The sequence below is a fragment of the Mobula hypostoma genome, chromosome 13 (assembly GCF_963921235.1).
Source record: "Mobula hypostoma chromosome 13, sMobHyp1.1, whole genome shotgun sequence".
Lineage (NCBI taxonomy): Eukaryota > Metazoa > Chordata > Chondrichthyes > Myliobatiformes > Myliobatidae > Mobula > Mobula hypostoma.
Genome location: NC_086109.1, coordinates 59,287,882 through 59,310,775, shown reverse-complemented (window position 1 = coordinate 59,310,775; position 22,894 = coordinate 59,287,882). Strand labels below are relative to the sequence as shown.

At 40.8% G+C, this 22,894-nt stretch overlaps 1 protein-coding gene across 7 annotated transcripts in view; it reads left to right on the top strand.

Annotated features, from left to right (window-relative positions):
- The window catches only part of arnt2 (aryl-hydrocarbon receptor nuclear translocator 2), a 402,719-nt gene that overhangs the window by 215,668 nt on the left and 164,157 nt on the right, over positions 1-22,894 (top strand). For all 7 annotated transcript variants that reach the window (XM_063065763.1, XM_063065762.1, XM_063065765.1 and 4 more), the window contains 2 exons: positions 17,527-17,661; positions 22,477-22,551. In XM_063065763.1, the coding sequence (XP_062921833.1) occupies positions 17,527-17,661; positions 22,477-22,551 (210 nt within the window). The remainder of the gene's footprint in view (positions 1-17,526; positions 17,662-22,476; positions 22,552-22,894) is intronic.

Here is a 22,894-nt window from a genome sequence, read left to right as displayed (position 1 = left end):
ACACATGCCAGTTCCACAGAATAAGACTACAGATTGAATACCGCTTATCCAAAAATCTCCGAATTTCAAAAAATATTTTGAGCACTGACTTAAGTTTGACTAAGTACATACAGTATGTATAATGAATGAATAAGTGTAAGGCAAAGACTGCTTACCAGTAGCATATAAATGATGACAATTCCAAGCTATCTCAAAAATTCCAAAATCCAAAAAAATTCTGAAATCCAAAACACTTCCAGCCCCAAGCATTTCAGATAAGGGGTACTGAAACTGTGCTACTTATACAAAACTAAGGATTTTGATGGATGGATGATTTTGGGGCTGTGAAGAGAGGTAGTATTTCTCCATCTGCATATTGAGCTGATGGAATAAATAGGGGCATGACAGCGTACCTGAAACATGCAGAAAGAACATGCATCCTACACCTTGTGGGATCCTTCCAATTTTCTTTGCAATTATCAGCACAGTATCTGTAACATTGTTCTTGTTATTCTGCTTCTTACATGGCATTTTGATTTGGCTTACATTCTTCTATTTTAATTTAAGAAAACCTGTGAATTTCTGACCGCTGTGGTGATGTTTTCCCTAAGCTCTAAAGCTTGCTCAGTTATTTTCAACTATGAAATGGGGCTGCATTATGTGCTTTCAATATCAATTTTAAACACATATTGATCACAGATATGATTTTGTGAGTCTTTTATTGTATTCACTTTGAAAAGGATTCCAACAAAACATAATATATTCATTAACTTTAAATGGCCCTATACATGATGTCATTCTCTTCAGAAATTCCTGTAAATGGAGTATCTTTTTGTAAATATTTGTTGAACAAATGATTTAGTTCAGTGAGAGTGTCTGTTGAATTTTACAATGAGCTTTCTTAGTTTACTTTTAAGCTTTTAATTCAGTTCTAGTGCTGCATAACATTCTTTACTCAGAGATTTTGCAATGATTTCCTTGATATAATCACCAGGAGATAGATTAGAGCAAGCAAGGTGAAGTTGTACACTGTATCTAATATTGTGGGCCGAAGGGGCTGTAATATGCAGTAATATTCTATTAAAATTATGCTGGCTCTCAAAAGAATCCCATCAATTCTGTTCCCCTTATTTATTTTGCTGCAATTTATTCTCTCTCATGTCCATCAGCTCACCCTGATCCTCCTCACACTCATCTATATTAGATGCAATTTGCAGTAACCAATTAAGCACCAACCAATACGTCTTTAGAGTTACCAGAATATCTAGGGGAAACATGCAGTCAATGGACAATCTACATACTCCACAGAGACAGCTCCAGAGGTATTGGTCACTGGAGGGGCGAGGTAGCAACACTTTGTGCAGGATCGGGACAACAATGACTATTTCTGTTATTGAATTCCACTGTAAACATTAGTTGGACCTGAAGTACAAAGCTTTGTGTGCAACAAGGTGACATTGATCCTTCCAAGCTTGAGTTGTTGGTAAGGTGTCAGTTGAGGCAGAGCTGGAGAAATTGGGATAGTTATTGACAATGGGGGGGTGGTGGTATCATTTGGGATCTGTGGAGTGGTGTGGACATAAGGTGGGAATGAGGATGCATCATAGGTTGAGGAAAGGCACAAAATCCTGATTTCAGATGCTCTGTGTGGGGAAGTTGCACATCCACCCTGTGACTATGTGGATTGCTTCCAGGTGCTCCAGTTTCCTCACGTACCCCAAGGACGTTCTGGTTGGTGAGTTAACTGGTCATTGGAAATATACCCCAGTGTGTAGGTGAGTGGTAGAGACTGGGGGGTGGGGGTAGTTCTCAGGAATGTGATGAGAATCAAAAAAAGGATTATAACATGATTAATGTAAATGAGAAGATGATAGTCAGTGTACACTTAGTGGGCCAAAGGACCTGGTTCTGTGTTGCATCTTTCTGACTCTTCTTATTTCTATACTATTGAAAAGACAATTTGCTATTAACTTTCCAGACGATTATACTGACCCCAGAGGGGAGAAAAGTGGTTTTGCAAAAAGAGATTTGTTGCTATGTTGTTGGGTTAAGGGTAGAAGGTGAAGTTTGTAAGGGAAACATGAAGGGAAGTTTCTTCACTCAGAGGATGGTGAGAGTGTGGAAGAGGTTGCCAGTGTAAATGGTGGATACAGGTTCAATTTAAGCATTTAAGAGAAATTTAGATAGGTACGTGGGTGGGAGGGTTATGATCTGGGAGGTTGTCAATGGGGCTAGCAGATTAATGGTTCAGCATGGACTAGATGGGCCAAGGAGCCTGTTTCTGTGCTGCCGACGGAAACATACTGTGGCTCTTTATACTCAACAGCAGTTTTTATTGTATTTATTATAAACACAAAAACAGACCGGGTGCCATAACCCGCAGAGAGAACCCAACAAGTCTCATACAAATGGGGGAGGTGACCATCACACATCCTGGTTACAGTTAAGGTGGCTCCCAAATACACAAGCGAATAACTGTATAACCCAAGCTAAAGTGTAACAATATATGGACTTCCCACCATAATCCCACAAAAACATTTTAACACAAGAAAAATAAACAGTGCTGGTCATTAGAAATGCAGGGGCGGGCTGTCAACCATGCACCCTCCCCAGAGCATCAGAATACATTTGCAAAAGTCATCTGACACAGTGTCACATAATAGACACAAGTTAAGAGCTCATTAAGAGAAAATGTGTTAGCAGGGAATGAAGACTGGTTCTCACATAGAACACAGAGAATCAGGATAATTGTATAGAGTGATCTATCAAAAATATCAGTGTTTTTGCAGCTGTACTCATCCTGGCAAGTGGAGAATAATTCATCATTGTCTTGACATATAACTTGCTTGGCAATGACATCTGGGGAATTACTCACCTAATGATGCTGAGACTCTCACCTGCTCTTGCAGCCAAAATATTTATGACTGGCCTAAAAGAGTCTCTAGTCAATGATGACCCCACCACCTCCCCTCACCTCCGAGAATGTTGATGATATGGGAGTTCATAAAAGTCATACAAGGGTGGGTGGTTTGATGTTCATTTATTGGAGATGGTCAATACCTGGCACTTTAGTGGTACAAATGAATATTGTCTTAGGTTTTGCTATATTCAGACATTGGCTACTTTATTTGCTATGGAGTTGAGAAGGGAATTAAACAATAAGCATCAGCACACTACCCCACCCCCAACCTTGTGGAAGAAAAGTCATTAGTGAAATGACTGATGATGGCTTGGCTGTTGTGTCAAAATTTCACTTTTGAAAGCCTCCCGCCTTACCAAGTGCATCTTTGCCAGAAAACAACCTGTTCCAATTCACACTTGCTAGATCCTTTCTGATACCATCAAAATTTGCCTATCTCCAATTCAGAATCTCAACCCAAGCACCAGACTTATCTTTCTCCATAATTACTTTGAAATTAATGGTATTATGATCATTAGTTGCAAAGTGTTATCCTACACAAACTCCTGTCACCTACCCTATCTCATTCCCTAACAAGAGATCTAGTATCACACTCTGTCTAGTTGGGAGCTCTATGTACTGACTAAGGGAACTGTCGTGGACACATTTGACAAACTCTCTCCCGTGCTGCCCTTTTACACTATAGGAAACCCAGTCAATATACGGCAAGTTAAAATCACCTCCTATCACAACTTTATGTTTCTGCGATCTCCCTTCAAATTTGCTCCTCTAAATCCCGTGGACCATTGGCTGGTCTATAATATAGCCCCATTAACATGGCGATGCCTTTCTTCTTCCTCATTTCTACCCATAAAGCCTCCCTAGACGAGCTCTCCAGTCTGTCGTGACTGAATACTGTGGTGACATTTTCCCTGACTAGTAATGCCACTCTCCCCCTTTCATCCCTCCCGCTCAATCACTCACATCTTCAACAATGGAACCCCAGAACATTGAGCTGCCAGCTCTGCCCCCCCACCCCCACAACCACGTCTTACTAATGGCTACAATGTCATAATTCCACATGCTGATCCAAGCCCTAAATTCATCCACCTACCCTTGCATTGAAATATATGCTGTTCAGAACATTAGTCCCACCATGCTCGACCTTTTGATTCCTGTCTTTGTCTGAAGTCTTACCGCAAGAATATTGGTCCCCCTCTAGTTCAGCTGCAAATCAGCCCTTCAGTACAGGTCCAACCTTCCCTAGAAAAAAGCTGAGTGATCCAAAATCTGAAGCCCTCCCTCCTGCACCAACTCCTTATCCACATGTTAAACTGTATGATCTAACTATTTCTGACCTCACTAGCACATGACATAGGTGGCATTCCTGAGATCAGAACACTGGAGGGGTTAGCACCTAACTCCCTGAACTCACTTTTCAGGACTTTGTCACTCCTCCTACCCATGTCATTGGTACAGACGTGGATCACTACCTCTTGCTGCACACCCTCCCACTTATGAATGCTGTGTATTCGAACTGAGATGTCCCTGACAATGGTACCTGGGAGGCAGCAAACCATCCAGGGTTCTTGTTCTTATCCACAAACCTGGACCCAGCGTGTAAGTGTAATTATGAAGAAAGCATGGCAGTACCTCTTCTTCCTTAGGAGTTTGAGAAGATGTGGCATGACATCTAAAACTTGGACAAACATCTATAAATGTGTGGTGGAGAATATATTGACTGGCTGCATCACAGCCTGGTATGGAAGCATCAATGCGTTTGGATGGAAAATCCCACAAAAAGTAGTGGATGTGGCCCAGTCCATTATTGGTAAAGCCCTCCCCACCATTGAGCACATTTATCCAGAGCATTGTTACAGGAAAGCAACATCCATCATCAGGGACCTCACCACCCCGATCATGCTCTCTTCTCGCTGCTGCCATCAGGAAGAAGGTACAGGAGCCAAAGGACTCACATTACCAGGTTCAGGAACAGTTATTACCCTTCAGTCAACAGGCTGTTGAACTAAAGGGAATAACTTCACTCAACTTCGTTTGCCCCATCACTGAAATGTTTCCAGAACCTATGGACTCACTTTCACGAAGCTTTCATCTCATATTCTTGATATTTATTGCTTATTTGTTTATTATTATTATTTCTTTTCCTTCTTTATTTGCACAGTTTGTTGCCTTTTGCACACTGGTTGTCTGCTCTGTTAGTGCAGTCATTAGATCTATTGAGTATTCCTGCAAGAAAATTAATAAAATGAATCTTGGGGTTATATGTAGTGACATATATGTTCTTTGATAATAAATTTATTTCATATTTTGAGGACCTCCTTTATGTTCCCCTAACCTACGAATCCTCTTATCACATCAGCTTGCCTCTTTTGCCCCTTCCCTTCTGACCCACAGATCCAGACTCAGTGCTAAAACCCTGACCAAAGTTGCTTTCCTCAGCTAGGTCACTCCCCCCACCCCCCAACAGTATCCAGAGTGGTATACCTGCTGTTGAAGGGAACAGCCACAAAGATATTCTGCACCAGCTGCCTATCCCCTTTCCCCCTCCTGAAGGTCACCCTGCACCTTGTTAAATCCTCAAAGAACTGTAGCAAGTTTGTCAAAAGTAATTTACCTTTCATAAAACCATGTGGACTTGGTTTAATTATCTTAAGTTCCTTTAAATGACAAACTGTTTCTCCCTCGATTATAGACTTCAATAGTTCTCTTGATTTATCCCAACTGGAAAGAGAAACTCCATGAGAAAAGGGCACAATATATGGTTAACAAAGGAGAACAAGGACAATGTTCAGTTGAAAAGTAGGATGTGAGTAGGGCAAGAGCTTGTGGTAGGCCAGAGGCAAGTTTTTAGAATCCAGCAATGAAAGACTGTAAAAACTCAAAATTGATTTTGGAAGAAAATGAGTAAAATTAAAACCAGAAGTCAGAATTACTGTAGATATATAAAGGAAGAAGGTGGCTAGGTTTGTTGTAGAACCTCGAGAGTGGCTAGTGATTTAATAAAAGAAGTAAGAAAAAAATTGACATATATTAAGTCAGTTTTTTTTAACTCATTCTTCACCATGGTGGTTTCTGCAAATATCCATAGCAGGTAAGCTAAATTCAAATGAAAAGAGGAACATGTGAAAAATCCCAATCAGAAGGGATAGAGTATTAGAAAAGCTCATTAGGAATAAAGGGAGACAAATCGCTGGATCCCAAAGGCCACTGAAGAAAGTGGCTGGAGAGGTAATTGGCTCATTAATTGAAAATGTTTATTTCTTGCAAAACTTGGGAAGAGTAGCAGGCATTTGGAAAACAGCCAATGTGACTCCCATGTTACAAAAGGGAGAAAGACAGAATACTGGGAGCTATAGGCGTGCTAGTTTAACATTTGTAATTGGCAATATTCTACAATCAGTAATCAAAGGGAAAATAACTGGTTATATGGGATAGTTGAATATAACTAAACATAGTCAACATGATTCCCTTGCCTAAAAATTACATTCCTGCATCATCGATAAAATGGCAGTGCACTTGGTTGGAGTGGCCAGCCATGGTCCAGACAAAGGTGTAATTGTTTGTCCTTTTGCATCTTTTGTGAAATCACAAGACACTGCTGGATATTGAGACCATCAAGTGCTACAGGTCTGTCCCACTGGCGAGTAGCTAAATGGCAGTGGAGCTGGACTTGTTGCGCACCGTGTTGTCAGTGGCTACAGCCACCCAAGGAGAAAGGCATCAGAGGCAGTGTGCAGTCCAACAAATGGTGCAGAGAACTGTCTTGGACATTTTTCTTGTGATCACAAGACTATTGGCATTGACAATGTAGAACATTGCAAGTCCGGTTCACTGGTTCATTGGCGAGACCAACGGCAGGAGAGCTGTGTGGCCTTGGTTATAGCGCGGACTAGGCCCTCATGCCGCAGGGTCACCTGTTGCAGCCACCCAGGGAAGAAGATACTGGAGGTGGCGTGGGAAAGAAGAATACATATTGGGTTGGTGACTGGCCCTTCTAGTGTTCATTCAGAGGAAGACGAGTTGGATTGTGTTCCTCTGCAGCTGCACTAGTGTGTGGTGAGGACTGCTGTACCATCAATTCACAGACCATGACACTCAGGGACTAGGGCTAACATGATGTATTCTGGTTAATAGGGCTGTCGGTTAATCAGGACAGCTGCTTATTTGAGACAACTCTTAAAGAATAAAACTAATTGAGAAAATAGCCGGAATTCCCTTTGTTTATTTGGGACAGTAGGCTGCATAATTGGGACAGGAGATGGATGCCAAACAGTTTCTCACTAGCATCAGTCACATGAACCTGTGTGGCCTTTAGATACTGTACCATGCTTTTTAAACATTTTTTAAATACCTTCAATCATGTGTGTTTGTGTTCAAAAAACAGTGATTTTTGTCACTGATAGTTGGTAAGAAATAGCAGTAAGCCAATTTGGAATTGTTTTGCTCATTGTAGTTTCAGCATTCAGGCTTGGAAATGTCAGAAATGGCTGGGAGTGAAAATGAAACAATTTCACTACTTCAACAAATTAGGAACTATGAAGAATTTGAAGGTATCAACAATCATCGTGAATATTACAATGACAGTGAAGATTTGGAGGATGCGATCGTTGAAAGTATTGTATGAAGGCAGTCCATTATCTGCACTAATTTTATTAATTTACAGTAAATGAAAATAATACAGCAGCATGTTGCTTGTCCATCATATCCAACAATGACAGTGAAACCTTTGCAAGAGTGCTTTTAAAGTGGAAAAGCCATTGCTCTGGGACAGTTCACTGTCTCAATCTTGGAAGACTGAGTCCAGTGGTACAAGTGGACATCACAAACTGGGATCGTCCTTGATTACAGTGGATAACCATGACTACTACTATGGCTTTTCATGCAGTTCGCTCTCCTCAAAGCATTGCAGGACTGCCTCTAGACCATTAGATCTCACTGTTAATCTCATCCATCCAGTCCACCAGATGTGACTCCATATGCTAGGACAGGCATGTCCCTATTTCACCGGACTATGAGGCCAGTTGTTTTACCCTCACTCGGTTTAGCCCGACTGTCGAAATGGTATACCACAGTGCGGCCACTGTCGCATGCAAACAGCTACTTGGAGCCACAGATGAGAGCTTAGTGGCCAGCAGAGCCCAAAGAATGAATATGACATGCCCCTTCACCAGAGGTGCTACCCCTCTCTGGACACACCATACACAGCAGTGAACACTGGATGAATTCCTCCATCGATAACTATTAGGACCTAATATACAGTTTTATGGTAGTGTAGGAGCACTGACAGTGTTCTCATTACTACTGTATTTCAATTAAATACATAATTTGTTACTCAGTTAAATGGTAGTTTGTTTTTTTTAAAATCACTTTTTAACTGTTTCCTTGCAACTCCCTAATTGGGGCAGTGGCTTACTTGGGCCAAAATGTACCGGTCCTGAGGTGTCCGAATTAACCGGAGTGCACTGTATATATATTTTTGTATCTTTGTGACTCTGTTTTTCTGCTATCGTAACTATGTATGTTATATGTGCTGCATTTGACTGTTGGTATATGTGTTTTGCATGTTAGACGTGGAGGAATGCTGTTTCATTTGGCTGTATTTAGTGTGTGTTTGAAATTAAACTGAGGTTCAGCTTCTTTTCTCCAGTCCTGCTGAAGGGTTTCGGCCCGAAACGTTGATTGTACTTTTTTCCATAGATGCTGCCTGGCTTGCCAAGTTCCTCCAGCCTTTTGCCTGTGTTGCTCGGATTTCCAGCACCTGCAGATTTTCTCTTGTTTGTGAAGGTTCTATAGGGGCTTGCCAGAGGAAATGTTGTGATATGTTCACTAGTGCGAGAGTCTTGAACGATGGGACATAAATATAATGAAGGTGCCAGTCATTTAAAACAGTTATGTTGAAACTTCTCTCAGAGGATAAAAAAATCTGTGGAATTCTTTGTCCCCAATGATGGTGGAATTCATTGGTATTGCATTATTTTTGTTACATGTACCAAGATACAGTGAAAAGCTTATCTTGAATACTGTTTATACAGATCAAATCATTACACACTGCTTTGAGCTAGACTAAGGTAAAACAATAACAATGCAGAATAACGTGGAAAAGCTACTGAAAAGTGCGGTGCAGATGAACGATAAAATGCAAGATCATAATGAGGTAGACTGTGAGGCCAAGAGTCCATATTATTGTACAAGAGTTCCATTCATGAGTCTTATCGCAGTGGGATAGAAGCCGTTCTCAAGCCTGGTGCTTTCAGGCTTTCGTAACTTCTGCCCAGTAAAGAGGAGAGAAGAGAGAATGTACAGGGGGGTGGGATTTTTGATTATGCTGGCTGCTTTACTGAGGCATCGAGAAGTGTAGAAAGAGTCCATAGACAGGAGGCTGGTTCCTGTGACGTGACGTGCTGACCTGTGTCCGCAACTCATGGTAATTTCCTGCGGTAACGTGCAGAGCAGTTGCCACACCAAGCCATTGTGCATCCAGAGTGCTTTCTATAGTGCACTGATAAAAATTGTTAAGAGTCGAAGGGGAAATGCTTAAGTTCTTTAGCCTAATAGATATATTTAAGAAAATCAAAGGTTTCAAAGTGCAAGTAATATTAGAGCATAGAACCCTGAAATTCGTCCTCTTTACAGACATTGACGAAACAAGGAAACCCCATAGAATGATAGAAACATGGAAGCCCCCACCCTCCCTCCACACAAGCAGCAATAAAAACATCAAACACTCCTCCACCCCCTACGCCTATTTTTCTAGCACATGCAAAGACAGTCCCCTACCTATTGATCCAGAGTCCATCAAACTACAGTTCACAAAACCTGCACTTCAGTATCTCAGGCAGGCTCTCTCTCTAGTGAGGGAGGGAGCAGTCACTTCTGCAACAACGAGAGCAGAGACCAGCAACTCACTGTTCTGATGTTACAATCTTCCATGTCACTTCTCCAAGCCCCAGGTCACAAGGACCAACAGGCTCTTATCTCCATCAGAGAGACTCACCTCAATAATAAGCAAATGCTTTGAGAGGCTAGTCAAGGACTGCATCTGCAGCATGCTACCACCCACACTGGACCCCCTACAATTTGCCTACCAAAGCAACCAATCACCAGATGATGCAAAAACCACAGCTCTACACACAGTCCTTACACATCTGGAGAAGAGGGATACTTATGTGAGCATGTTGTTCTTGGACGACAGTTCAGCATTCAACACCATAATTCCCTCCAGGCTCAACAAGAAGCTCGGAGACCTTGGCCTTCACCCTGCCTTGTGTAGCTGATCCCGGACTTCCTGTCAGATCACCGGCAGTTTGGTAAGAGTGGGCTCCCTCACCTCTGCCCATCTGACTCTCAACACAGGTGCCTGTCAGGGCTGTGTACTAAGCCCCCTCCTTTACTCTCTGTATACCCATAACTGTCACCACCTATAGTTCCGATCTGCTAATTAAATTTGCTGATGACACTACACTGATTGGCCTAAGCTCAAATAATAATGAGGCAGCCTACAGAGAAGAAGTCATCACCCTGACATTGTGGTGTCAAGAAAACAACCTCTCCCTCAATGTGGTAAAAACAAAGGAGCTGATTGTGGATAACAGGAGGAATGGAGACAGGCTAGCCCCTATTGACATCAATGGACCTGGAGTAGAGAGGGTGAACAGCTTTAAGTTCCTTGGCATAAACATGACCGAGAATCTCATGTGGTCTGTACATACTGACTGGTGAAAAAGGCACATCAGTGCCTCTTTCACCTCAGACGGTTGAAGAAGTTTGATGTGAGCCTCCAAATCCTAAGAACTTTATATAGATGCACAATTGACAGCATCCTGACTGGCTGCATCACTGCCTGGTATGGGAACTGTACTTCCCTCAATCGCAGGAGAGTGGTGCAGACGGCCTAGCACATCTGTAGATGTGAACTTTACACTATTCAGGCCCGTAGGATCATTGGAGACCCGATTCACCCCAACCACAAAATGTTCCAGATTGTACCATCCAGGAAACAGTACCGCAGCATAAAACCCAGGACCAACAGGCTCTAGAACAGCTTCTTCCACCAGGCCGTCAAACTGCTTAACTCATGCTGACACATCTGTATTTCTGTGTTACATTGACTGTCTTGTTGTACATACTATTTATTATCAATTATACATTTAGACGGAGACGTAACAAAAAGATTTTTACTCCTCGTGTACATGAAGAATGTAAGTAATAAAGCCAATTCAATTAAATTCACTGGAGTACGGGACCTTTCTCCAATAGCAGCTGGCAATTACTGAACACACCACTTGCTGTCTCATTGTTGCAATTTCAATGTTTCGGTCTCCCGATACTCTTCAGTTGGTAAAATTGGTGAAGAACGAGGTCACCCACTGGGCTGCTCCCCAACTTCTGACTTCCCAGCCTCAAGGGTGCATGTTTTCCAGGCCGTTCATGGAGAAGGCAAAGCGCTAGGCTGCACAGTTGGTCCGAAAACTCTCCGCTTGCGAAGAACCGTAGTTTGAACCGCAGCTCACAGGACCAAAAGGAACACAACCACCTTGAAAAGAGAAGAAAGCCATAAAAGAAGAGGAATAAGCTGTATCAGGGATGTACTGGAAGAAGTCACCTGGGTCTGCAGAATCTGCTGGCGCCATATTTCTTCTGATATATTAATATTTGAAAGATAGAGGAAAATTAAAGATAATGTGAAACTGACACAGAAAAGGCACAAATTGAGGCCAGCATAGATAGACCATGATCATATTGAATTATAGGGCTGGCTTGAGGGACTAAGTGGCCTACAACTCTTCCTATTTTCTTGTGTTTATACCATTCAGTGTTTCTAATCCCATGCCCCTTGTGATGGTGATGATTGCAAGGTCTTGTGTACTATGTGAAACTAGCCCATCAGAATTCTATCAGATATTTCCCTGTCATCCATTATGAAGCTGATGCAAAATATTGATTTAACGCATCTGTCATTTCTTTGTTTCCTGACTGTTCCCCAGTCTTGCTCTCTAGGGACCCCCACACTTACCTAAACTGCCTTTTTCTTTTTATCTGTCCTTTGCAGTTTGTTTCAATATTAGTCAAAAGAACCAAGTCAGGTGTTTGCATCCATTGACGGTTGTTTTCCAGCATTACAGATGCTATTAAAATACATAGTGACCTTGCTTGCTTGGAATTAGATATTCACAGTCATTGGTATCTTTTGCATTTGCCATAAGAAGATATTTATTTGTAAAAGGTTCACTTGGACCTTGCATTATCCTTGATGTGAAATCATAATGTATTTAATGTTCTCAGAAATTCTGACAAATCGACCTATTAAAATGTCAAAGCAGTAGATTATCTTGATTTTGTTTTATTGTAAATATCTTTTTTTACTGCTTGTACTGTTACAGCTTTGTTTTTCTTTCACCTTCGTTCTACCAATCTGGTTGTACTAAAGCCTGCAGCACCAAGACAGGTAGATAGAGTTAGGAAGCAGATGAGTGGTAACACCATAAGATATAAAAGCAGAATGAGGCTACTCTGCCCATCGAGTCTGTTCTGCCATTCCACCATGGCTGATTTATTATACCTCTAAACCCCATTCTCCTGCCTTTTAACCTTTAACTATTGACTCCTTGAATAATCAGGAACCTAGCAATGACTTGCCATAAATGGCAATTTAATTCCAGATTAACCACCCATTCATTAAAAAAAATCCTTCTCATCTGTGTTCTGAATGGATATCCCTTTATTCTGCGACTCACCCACTGTAGGAAACATCCTCTCCATATTAATTCTATCTAGGCCTTTCATTGTTCCATAGATTACAATGAGATTCCCCATCATACTTCTAGACTCTTAGCAAGTACAGGCCCAGAGTCATCAAATGCTTCTCATACGTTAACTGTTTCATTGCTGAAATCATTCTCATGAACCTCCTCTTGACCCTTTCCAATGCTAGCACATCATTTCTTAGATAAGGGGCCCAAACATGTTCACAATACTCCAAGTCTGACTGACCAATGCCTTATAAAGCCTCAGCATCATGTCCTTTCTCTTGTATTCTATTCCTCTCAAAATGAATGCTAGCACTGCATTTGCCTCCTTACCACCGATTCAACCTGCATGTTAGTCTTTAGGGAATCCTGCACAAGGACTCCCAAGGCCCTTTGCACCTCTGATTTTTAAATTTCCTTCTCCTTTAGGAAATAGTCTATGCCTCTGTTCCTTCCACTAAAGGGCATGACCATACACTTCACTGTATTCCATCTACTACTTCTTTGCTCATTCCCCCAATTCTATCTCCTTCTGCAAACTCCCTATAGTTTCCTTTCTTCTGCCTCTCTCACTTCATGCAGAGTGGAGTGACATTTGCAATTTCCCAGTCCTCTAGAACGATTGCAGGATCAAGTGTTTCTTGAAAGATCATTACTAAAGCCTCTACAATCCCTTCAGTTACTTCTTTCAGAACCCTGGAGTGTAGTCCATTTGGTCTTGGTGACTTCAGCCCTTTCAGCTTGCCAAGCATATTCTCCCTAGTAATAGCAACTACATTCATTTTGGCCTGCTAACACCCTTGAATTTCTGGCAGACTGCTGTCTTCCACAGTGAAGGCAGACACAAAGTACTTATTAAGTTCATCTGCCATTTCTTTGACCCCCATTACTTCTCTCAGTATCATTTTCCAGTGGTCCAGTAACCACTTTCACCTGTTTTACGCTTTATACAGTACATCTGGAAAAACGTTTGATATCATCTTTGATATCATTGGCTATTTTACCTTTATAATTCAGCTTTTCTCTGCTTATGTTTATTTTAGTTGCCTTCTGTTGGTTTTTTAAAGGCTTCCTAATCCTTGAACTTCCCACTGTTTTTTGCTATATTATATGCCCTCTCCTTTGCTTTTATGTTGTCTTTCACTTCTTTTGTTGCCCCTCCTCCTTTTTAGAATACTTCATCTTTGGGATGTGTTTATCATGTGCCTTCCAAATTGCCCCCCAGAAACTTCAGCCATTGCTGTTCTGCTGTCATCGAGGTAGTAAGGGAGGACAAAGAAATGGTGGATGAACTAAATAAGTACTTTGCGCCAGTCCTCACTGTGGAAGACCAGCTCCTCTTTCATGCTTCTGTAATTCCCTTTACTCCATTGTAATACAGTTATATCTGACTTTTCCTTCTCCCTCTCAGACTGCAGGTTGAATTCTATCATACTATTATGATTGACTCCTAAGAGTTCCTTTACCTTAACCTCCCTAATCAAATCTGGTTCATTACACAAACTCAATCCCAAACTGCATTTCTCCTAGTGAGCTCACCCACAAGCTGCTATAAAAATCTATCTTGTAAGCATTGTAAAAAAAAATCTCTCTTGGGATCTAGCACCAACCTGATTTCCCAATCTTCCTGCATATTGAAGATAGTCATATAGTCATACAGTTATATCCCCCATGACTATTGTAATATTCCCTTATTACATGCCTTTTATTTTTCTCCTTGAAATTTATATCCGAATGCTGTTGTTTTGGGGCCTGTATCTAATTCCCCATCAGGGTGTTTTTATCCTTGCAGTTTCTTAACTCTACCCACAAGGATTCAACATTTTCCAATTCTATGTCACTTCTTTCTAAGGATTTGATTTCAAAGATTCAAAGTACATTTATTATCAAAGTATTTGTACAGAATGCAACTCTGAGATTCGTTCTCCTGCAGGCAGCCACGAAACAAAAAAACATAATGGAACTCATTCAAAGAAAACACCAAACTCCCTCCATGCGCGAAAAAAGAACAAATTGTGCAAACGGCAAAAAGCGAGTGCACCACACATAGAATATCAAACATCAAACCAGAAGTCCAGGAGTATTCAGTTTAGTTCAGTTCAGCGCCCCTTGCTGTCTGCAGGCTGAAGAGCCAGACTTCACCAAGCATCCAGTCCTCACTAACCAGAATCTAGTAACACATGCAACATGAACCTTAAAGTCCCTCAAAAAGAGTCTACAGCTACAAGCCTCAGCGATCAGTTCTTGCAACGTGGAACTCAACACTTCTGCACTTTGCTCGAAGAGCACTTAGTGAGAAAGAGAGGAAACAGGTGGATGGTGTTGAACACCTCCCTGCACTCTACTTGTCTTTGTCAACTTCAGCCTTGCTTGACAGCTCAGTTAGAGAGAAGCAGTGAAGTCGATCATGGGCTCATGCCCGGCTTCCGGGCCTTCAGGCTGCAAAATCCACACTCAACTTTGCCGAACTCCTTAGGAGACAGCAAAGTGCCAGATCATTCAATCAGCCTAAAAAAATACATTTTATTTTTACCAACAGATCCACCCCACCCCCTCTGCCTATCTTCTGTCCTTGCAGTACAATGTATATCCTTGGATGTTAAGCTCCAATTATGATTTTCTTTCAGCCGCGACTCAGTGATGCGCACAACTTCATACCTACCAATCTCTAACTGTGAACAGTGCTACAAGATCATCTACTGCAGGGCTCCCCAACCTTTTTTGCACTGCGGACCAGTTGATTATTGACAATATTCTTGTGGACTGGCTGATCGGTGGGCGGGGGGGGGGGAGGTGGGGGTAGGGTTGCCAATGGACAAGAGTAGCAGTCAAATACGTTGTGTTTACCCCAAGAAAGACTACCATGATGATGAAGCCTTGCGTGGGCACCTGTGTGCGCATGCGTGTACATGCCGTTATTTTTCTACAAATCATTTTTGGCTTAATCTTCCCGATTCTGTTCAGTGAAACTACACTGTACATACATTATTTCTACTTTATATAGGCTGTGTATTTATCATATCATTCCTGCTTTTACTATATGTTAGTGTTATTTTGGGTTTTATGTGTTATTTGGTATGATTTGGTAGGTTATTTTTTGGGTCTGGGAACCCTCAAAGATTTTTCCCATATAAATTAATGGTAATTGCTTCTTCGCTTTACGCCATTTCGGCATGAAAGGTTTTATAGGAACACTCTACCTTAGCAGGGGAAATACGGGACAAGGGCAGTCCCGTATGGGACAAACCAATTTAGCCCAATATACAGGATGTCCCTGCTAATATGGGACAGTTGGCAACCCTGGTGGGGGGAGGTGTTAATCACAACTGGAATATAGGTGATAAGTCAACTATAAGTCACTTATAAGTGGCTAATACACTGAATTTCGTTTCTAAAAAGGTTTATCTAACAAATTTAATATTAAACACACAGCGCATATTTTCCTCGCATGAATATAGTGATAAGTCAATTATAAGTCACTTATAAGTCAATAGCATCATAACATTTTAAGTAACGTTTGGATATTAAACACAAAGCACATATTTTCCCTGTATGAACATATAAAATCATTGCAACATGCGAATATCGCTGAATCAGTGGGAGCCCTGGGCTTGTTTCCCTGCAACAAGACAGTGCCATCGAGGGGTGATGGGAGACAGCGATACTCGAAGGGGTTCCTTATGTCCGGTCTATCCTTATGTCGGGTCTATACCGCAATTTAGTTTTCGTTGCATTCATTGCAGAAAACCCCACTTCGCAAAGATATGTTGGAAATGGAAATAACATTTTCAGTGGTTTTGTGGCTATCTCAGGATATTTAGCCTTGACTTTGATTCAGAATGCCTGCAGAGATGTTATGTCAAACATATTTTTCAGTCCGTCGTGATTTGCAAGCTCGATGAGTTGATCTTCTTCCCGCACGGACATGGATGACGCGTGGGTAGTGACCTCGCGTGCATTCAAGTTCAGCAGTGGGCGTGACAGGGAATTAGGAAAGATGCAGCTGACTCATGTCATCAAATCACATCGTTTCCTCACAGCCCAGTAGCACATGCTTTGCAGCCTGGTACCAGTCCGCGGCCCAGTGGTTGGGGACCACTGATCAACAGTATTTCATATACTACGTGCTTTCATATTTAACATCTTCAGCCCTGTATTCATCACCCTTTTCGATTTTGCCCCCATGTTACATTTCAACTCAATCCACTGATTCAATTTTGCCTTATCATCTACCTGTCCTTCCTCAGTCCCATTATACACTGCATCAACTTGTATACCAATAGCCCCATCCTTTCACTCCAATTCCCATTCCCTTGTCAACTTAGTTTAAATCCTTTCCAACAGCTTAGCAATACTGGAATGTGATTTTATTAAACAGGAAGATTTGATTAGCTTTCTCCTTTTGCTGAATTTCTCTCCAAGCAGCCAGGTGCTGTTTATTGAGAGATAAAGAAAATATAGCAACAGGGGCAACCACTGTTTTCTCATCACTTCCTCCCCTACATGGTAGTGCAAAGGAGTGGGTGCATTTTATGAAATTGCTTAATTTGAAGATAAATCTGAATTTGGGTTTTTTCTCTAGTATTAATTTTGTTACCATGTAAAGTTTATTGCATAATTCAATGTATTTTATGGTTACCTCTCTAGGATGCCCTTTTGCAGAGTTTTTGATGGCAGATGAATTTAAATTGGGATTTGAGTGTGAATGTGGAAGAAGTTTATTGCGCCTTACAGGAGAGGGGTCTTACTCTTCTATTGAAAAATAGGCTGAATGCACAACTGAACTTTTGCTTGAAGTTTGAAAAAGAGTAATAACTTTTTCTATTTTTAATACCCAATTACTACTCCCATTCTATTTAATTCTGATAAAATGTTTCTCAGGTCACCAGCTCACCTGTGTGCATGGATATGAATGGCCTCACCATCCCCACCGAGTTCTTGTCCAGGCATAATTCAGATGGACTCTTCACATTTGTGGACCATCGATGCATCACTGTTATTGGCTACCAGCCACAGGTTAGTACCTCTGATAATCTATCCGCAATCTTTATCAAAGGCCTCCTCATAGACAAAGGATTTTCTTCATAGCTCTAACCTCTGAAATTTATGCTGATTTCATTAACCCTTTATAGAACTGAAGTACTATATTTAATAAGCATATCCACTTGGAAAAGATAGAGGCAGCTCTGGAGGCGAACATGGTAAGGTCTTAATCCAGAGAAAGTTGCAAATTGAGTGTGCATTTTGTGTTGACCTGGCATTTTGTGGTGCAAATTGAAGTCTCAAAGGTGTAGGACAGTAGTGGCGTGGTATGTATGGGCCAAATCGAGGCAACAGGGCCCAGGTATGAGAATGGGGAATAAGTCAACATTTGGCCATTGCTGGATTGAACTTAGAGACGATTCAAGGCTGTGAAGCCTGAGCCCGTGAGTGAGGAAAGACCTGTTTGATCGATTTAAGGTCTGGGCTGAATTGGAAAGGTTGGCTGCAGGCCAAATCAAAGCAGCAGAGCCCGGGTCAGAGAACAAACCGAAGTTTGGACAATTTAAGCACCAGCGCAGATTGAAAGGGTGGGGTTGTCGGGGCTGGATGTGAGGGACAAACCGGTTCAGCTCACTGCTTCACGAGGTTTATTCGTCTCTACGCTGAACTGAGGCTGTGGCCTGCAACTAATGGGCTCCTGAATTGGCTGTAGTGATGACGGGCTTTGTGGCTGTGGACGCACTTACGTGATCTTTAGTTCTGAATGTTAGTTGCTTACTTTTATTGTTTGCATGATCTTTTTGCTGCACATTGGGTGTTCGCTGGTCTTGTTTTAACGGGTTCTATTGGGTCTCTTTGTTTTGTGGCTGCCTGTGAGGATACAGATCTCAAGGTTGTATATGGTATTCATACTTTGATAATACTTAGTTCATTGCTATTTTCATTTGGTTTTATATTATTCAGGATATTTTATGGCCCCAGGACATGACAATGTATGGCACACATAGCCAATCTCATGGGCTGTTTACAGTGTCACCCAGCAGCAGCTGGTGCTGGTGTACTGTAGAACAGAATTATACCTGCATTTGTTCACAGAATTCTGTGACGCAAGTACATTAGTAAGACTAAGTAAAGTCTTAAAACTGAACCAAAGTCTAAAGAGAATAGTTGATCTTCATTGTACTGCTTCATCATCAGAGTGAATGTCTTATTTAATTCAGGTTTCTTCTCTGCCAGTGCCATTGTCAGGAAATTCTTTTAATACACACAGCAAATTAATTAGAACAGATGAATGGCTTGGCAATATGTTGTAGTTACAACATATGGAAATTGGTGAATCACATGTCTAACAGGTGTGAGATTTCTGCTCCCTGTCTGGACAAGTTTGAGGACTGTAGGGAGGATTATGGCACAAGGAGCCATTCAATTAGGGTGAGAAAAGATAAATGTAGTAGTCATAGGGACAGCATATTTAGGGAATAAACATGGTCCTCTGTTACAAAAACAGAGCACTGAAGGCTGTGTTTGCCTTCCTGGAGTTAGTTTAAGAATTGGTGAAGAACTTGGAATGGGGGGAAGAGGGTATAGTGATTATGGTCCATGTAGGCACTAACTCGAGCAAGGGAGGAGGTTCTGATGAATGATTATAGGGAGCTCAGTGCAAATTTGAAAAGCAGAACCGCAAGGCTGTATTATTACCTGAACTACATGCAAGTAAGGAAATGGTAAATATAATGAGAGAGATGAAGACATGGCTCAAAGATTGGTGTGGGAGAAGTAGATTCCAATTCTTGGAACTCTGGAAGGATAGATCTGTTCCATTGTGATGGGTTTCACATGAACCATGCTGGGACAGTGTCCCATTAAACCACGCAACTAAGTTGTAGATATAATTGCACACTAACCAGGAGAGAGTGGATGCATCCAAGAGTGGCATTTTTCAATAAATCAGGAGGAAATGAAAGAAAATGAGAAGGAACTGGCAGCCATGGTGTGATAGCCCACAGCAGAAGATGTAAATAAAAACATGTAAAACTGAACAAATCCCAGGTTGTAAACAATTATTAAAGTAATCAAAACTTAATGCAAACTCTGCAAATCTTAGCTTGAGATTTTGACTGTGTGTTCCCCTCCGTAGATGCTGCTTGACTTGCTGAGATCTTCCAGGAATTTGTGTTGCTTAAGATTTCCATTATCTGCAGTATCTCTTGTGATTATCAAAGATTAATGTTCTTCATTTGAATGCAAGATGGATATGTTGATATCACAGATATGAATGTGAAACATTGTTGCAGGGTGACCAGGACTCATTCCAGGTTATACACCATTTCCAAAAAATGGGCCAAGGTGGAGAGAAAGTGGGCTGCAATTGTTAATTGAAGATTGTACTCAACCAATATAAAGACAGTAGATTCAGAGTCAGTTTGGGATAAAATCATGAATAGCAGGGAAGGAATATACTGAGGTAAGGATCCATAGACGCCCCCCCCCCAAGTGTTATCTCCCAATAGGTCAGAGAATAAATGGCTAAAAATCAAATGTGCATTTGAAGGGAACTACAATTATTATGGGAGATCTTAATCTATGCTATGATTGGATAAAACAAACCTACAAGGGTATCATAGAAAAAATTATGGTGTATATCAGGGATTGCTTTTTAGAGCAGTATATTGCAAAGCATACCAGGGAGCAAGCTATTTTAGATTTAATCTAAAATGGACTGGACAAACAAAGTTAGAATCAGGTCAATAGAGAAACAATGGCAGATTTTCGGCTTGTCTAGAATGCTCACCAAGAGTTTATCCCAATCAGAAATATAGATTACTTGAGAAAGGGGCACAATTTTTTTGTTAACAAAAGAGGTAAAAGGTCATATTAAGTTGAAAAGTAGGGTACAAAGAATAGGGTTAACAGTGAGCAGAGGACAGTGAAGTTTTTAGGAAGCAGCAGAGGAAGATTATAAAGTTCATAAGAATGGAGATAATGAATTTTGAGGGAAAGCTTGCATGTAGCTTTAGAACAAACAGTAATGTCTCTATGGATATATAAATAGGAGGAAGACAGCTAAAGCAAAAGTAAGGCATCTGGAGACTGAGGTTGATGAATGAATAACAGCAAACATAGAAGTAGCAGATTTGGTGAATATAAATAAGAGAAAATTTGCAGATGCCTGAAATCCAAGCAACACAGAGGGTCTCAGCCCGAAAAGTCAGCGGTTTACTCTTTTCCATTGATATCTTCTGGCCTGCTGAGAACCTCCAGAGATTTGGTGAATAATTTTGTTTTGTATCAAAGAACATAGAGCAGTGCAACACAGAAACAAACCCTTTGGTCAACAACGTGATAGACAATATTGCTAATATTCCTAAGGTATCAACAATATGGGAGAATTTGCAAAAATCCCCATTTTAAGGGATAAAGTATTGGAGAAATCCCAGGGGCTAAGAGCCGACAAGTTGATGGGACTGGATGGGTAATGGGAGTGTATACATTGTGACACAAACAGAATGCTAGAGGAACACAGCAGGCCAGGCAGCATCTATGGAAAAGAGTACAGTTGACGTTTCGGGTGAGACCCTTCAGCAAAGAGGGTTGCTTGGATTTCCAGCATCTGCATATTTTCTCTTGTTGTGAGCTGGCCATGCAGAACTGGAAGATTGCATTAAAAGCAATGGAAGGGAACTATCAGTGATCAGCATTTGAAGAATTAATATATGGTTTATAATAAAGCCCAACAGTTAAAGTGGTCTAATCGTGCCCAACAAGTAAAATTAAAGATAATATTGCCAAAAGGAGCAGTGTGTTGGATTGGGGAAATGTCAAAGTTCACCAATCCCAAAAAAGTGGGTTGCTCCTTCTGTACATTTGATGATTCTAATTCTAAATGTGCTCAGACATTTTATTCTGAAAATTCTGAAAATAATCTTCATCAAACTCATTAATAACCTGGCGCAAGTCAATTTCTTGGTTTAGCACAGATAATTTTAACTAAAGTAAAGTGTGAATTTTGGAAGTAGTCCTTCACTCTAGCAACTGACAGTGAGTCTGTGTTAATAGTTGACTATCCCAAGGGTTTCCCATATTTATTTTTGATGCAGAATATGGAGGCACTTTTTTGTTCCAAATTTAAACAGATTTGGAGTGTGTTCAATAAATTTAGATCTGATGAAAGACTTTTGGCTGCCACTATATAGTGTAAAGAACCAGCTGGACTTCCTGTTGGTTACACATATCCAACTATTTGAGATATCCATCAAGTAGGTGCCAGCTTCTGTTGAGCTACTTAGTTATTGAAAATCTAATCAAAATCTTATTGTTTTGGTCTTTGAAAGCATTAATCACATAATGATTAATGATTGATTATGGCAATAGACTTCCCATTCCTGTTACACCAGCTTGTATTATCCTGGTGTACTCTAGTTTCTGTGAGGTGGTAGAGTGTAATTACAGCAGCTGTTCATTGTTTTTATGTGCAAACCTCACCAGCCAAAGCTCCTCTGTCTAATGTTATTGGAGTTTACACTTCTTGGCGAAGTCTGAGATATAAAAAAGGAAAAAGAAAATCATTGTGTTGGATTTACACAGAAAGGAGGGAGGAAGAGGGCAATGTAACATTCAGGAAGAGAAGGGGATAGCAAAGTCATGTTCAGAAACGTAGAAAAATAACATTGAACGTAATTAATTGTTCTCATTGCCGCAGGATTTCTAGTCAATTAAGTATATTTGCCAGTTCTGACCTGCCATAGTTAAAAGGAATCAGGAAAAAAGCTTGATTACAATACAACCATGTTGATAGAAATAATAACCTGTTCTTTTACCTAAGTGCGTTACATTTTTGTTTCTTTTCAGGAGCTCCTGGGAAAAGATATTGTAGACTTTTGCCACCCTGAAGATCAAAGCCATGTGCGGGACAGTTTTCAGCAGGTATTTATAGTGTGCAATAGCATATAAGGCAAAACTTCATGTGTAGCATATCAACCTGCAATTGGCTGAATGATTTCCAGTTATTCTCTTTTCATGAAATTTCCACTTTCACGTTAAATCTCCAAAGAGGAACGGTCTTAGAATCAGTATTACAATATACAAATACATTTACTATTTTTCAAAAGTACAAGATTTAGCTGTGGCTTATCTCATTGCTCAGCACTCTCAATCAAAAATGAACTTAATGCTTAAGTGTGCACTGTGGGCAAAGACTTCTTGGAAACTAAACCGCATTACTTCTGCATAAGAACAACTTTACCCATTTAAAAATTATTTCCTGATC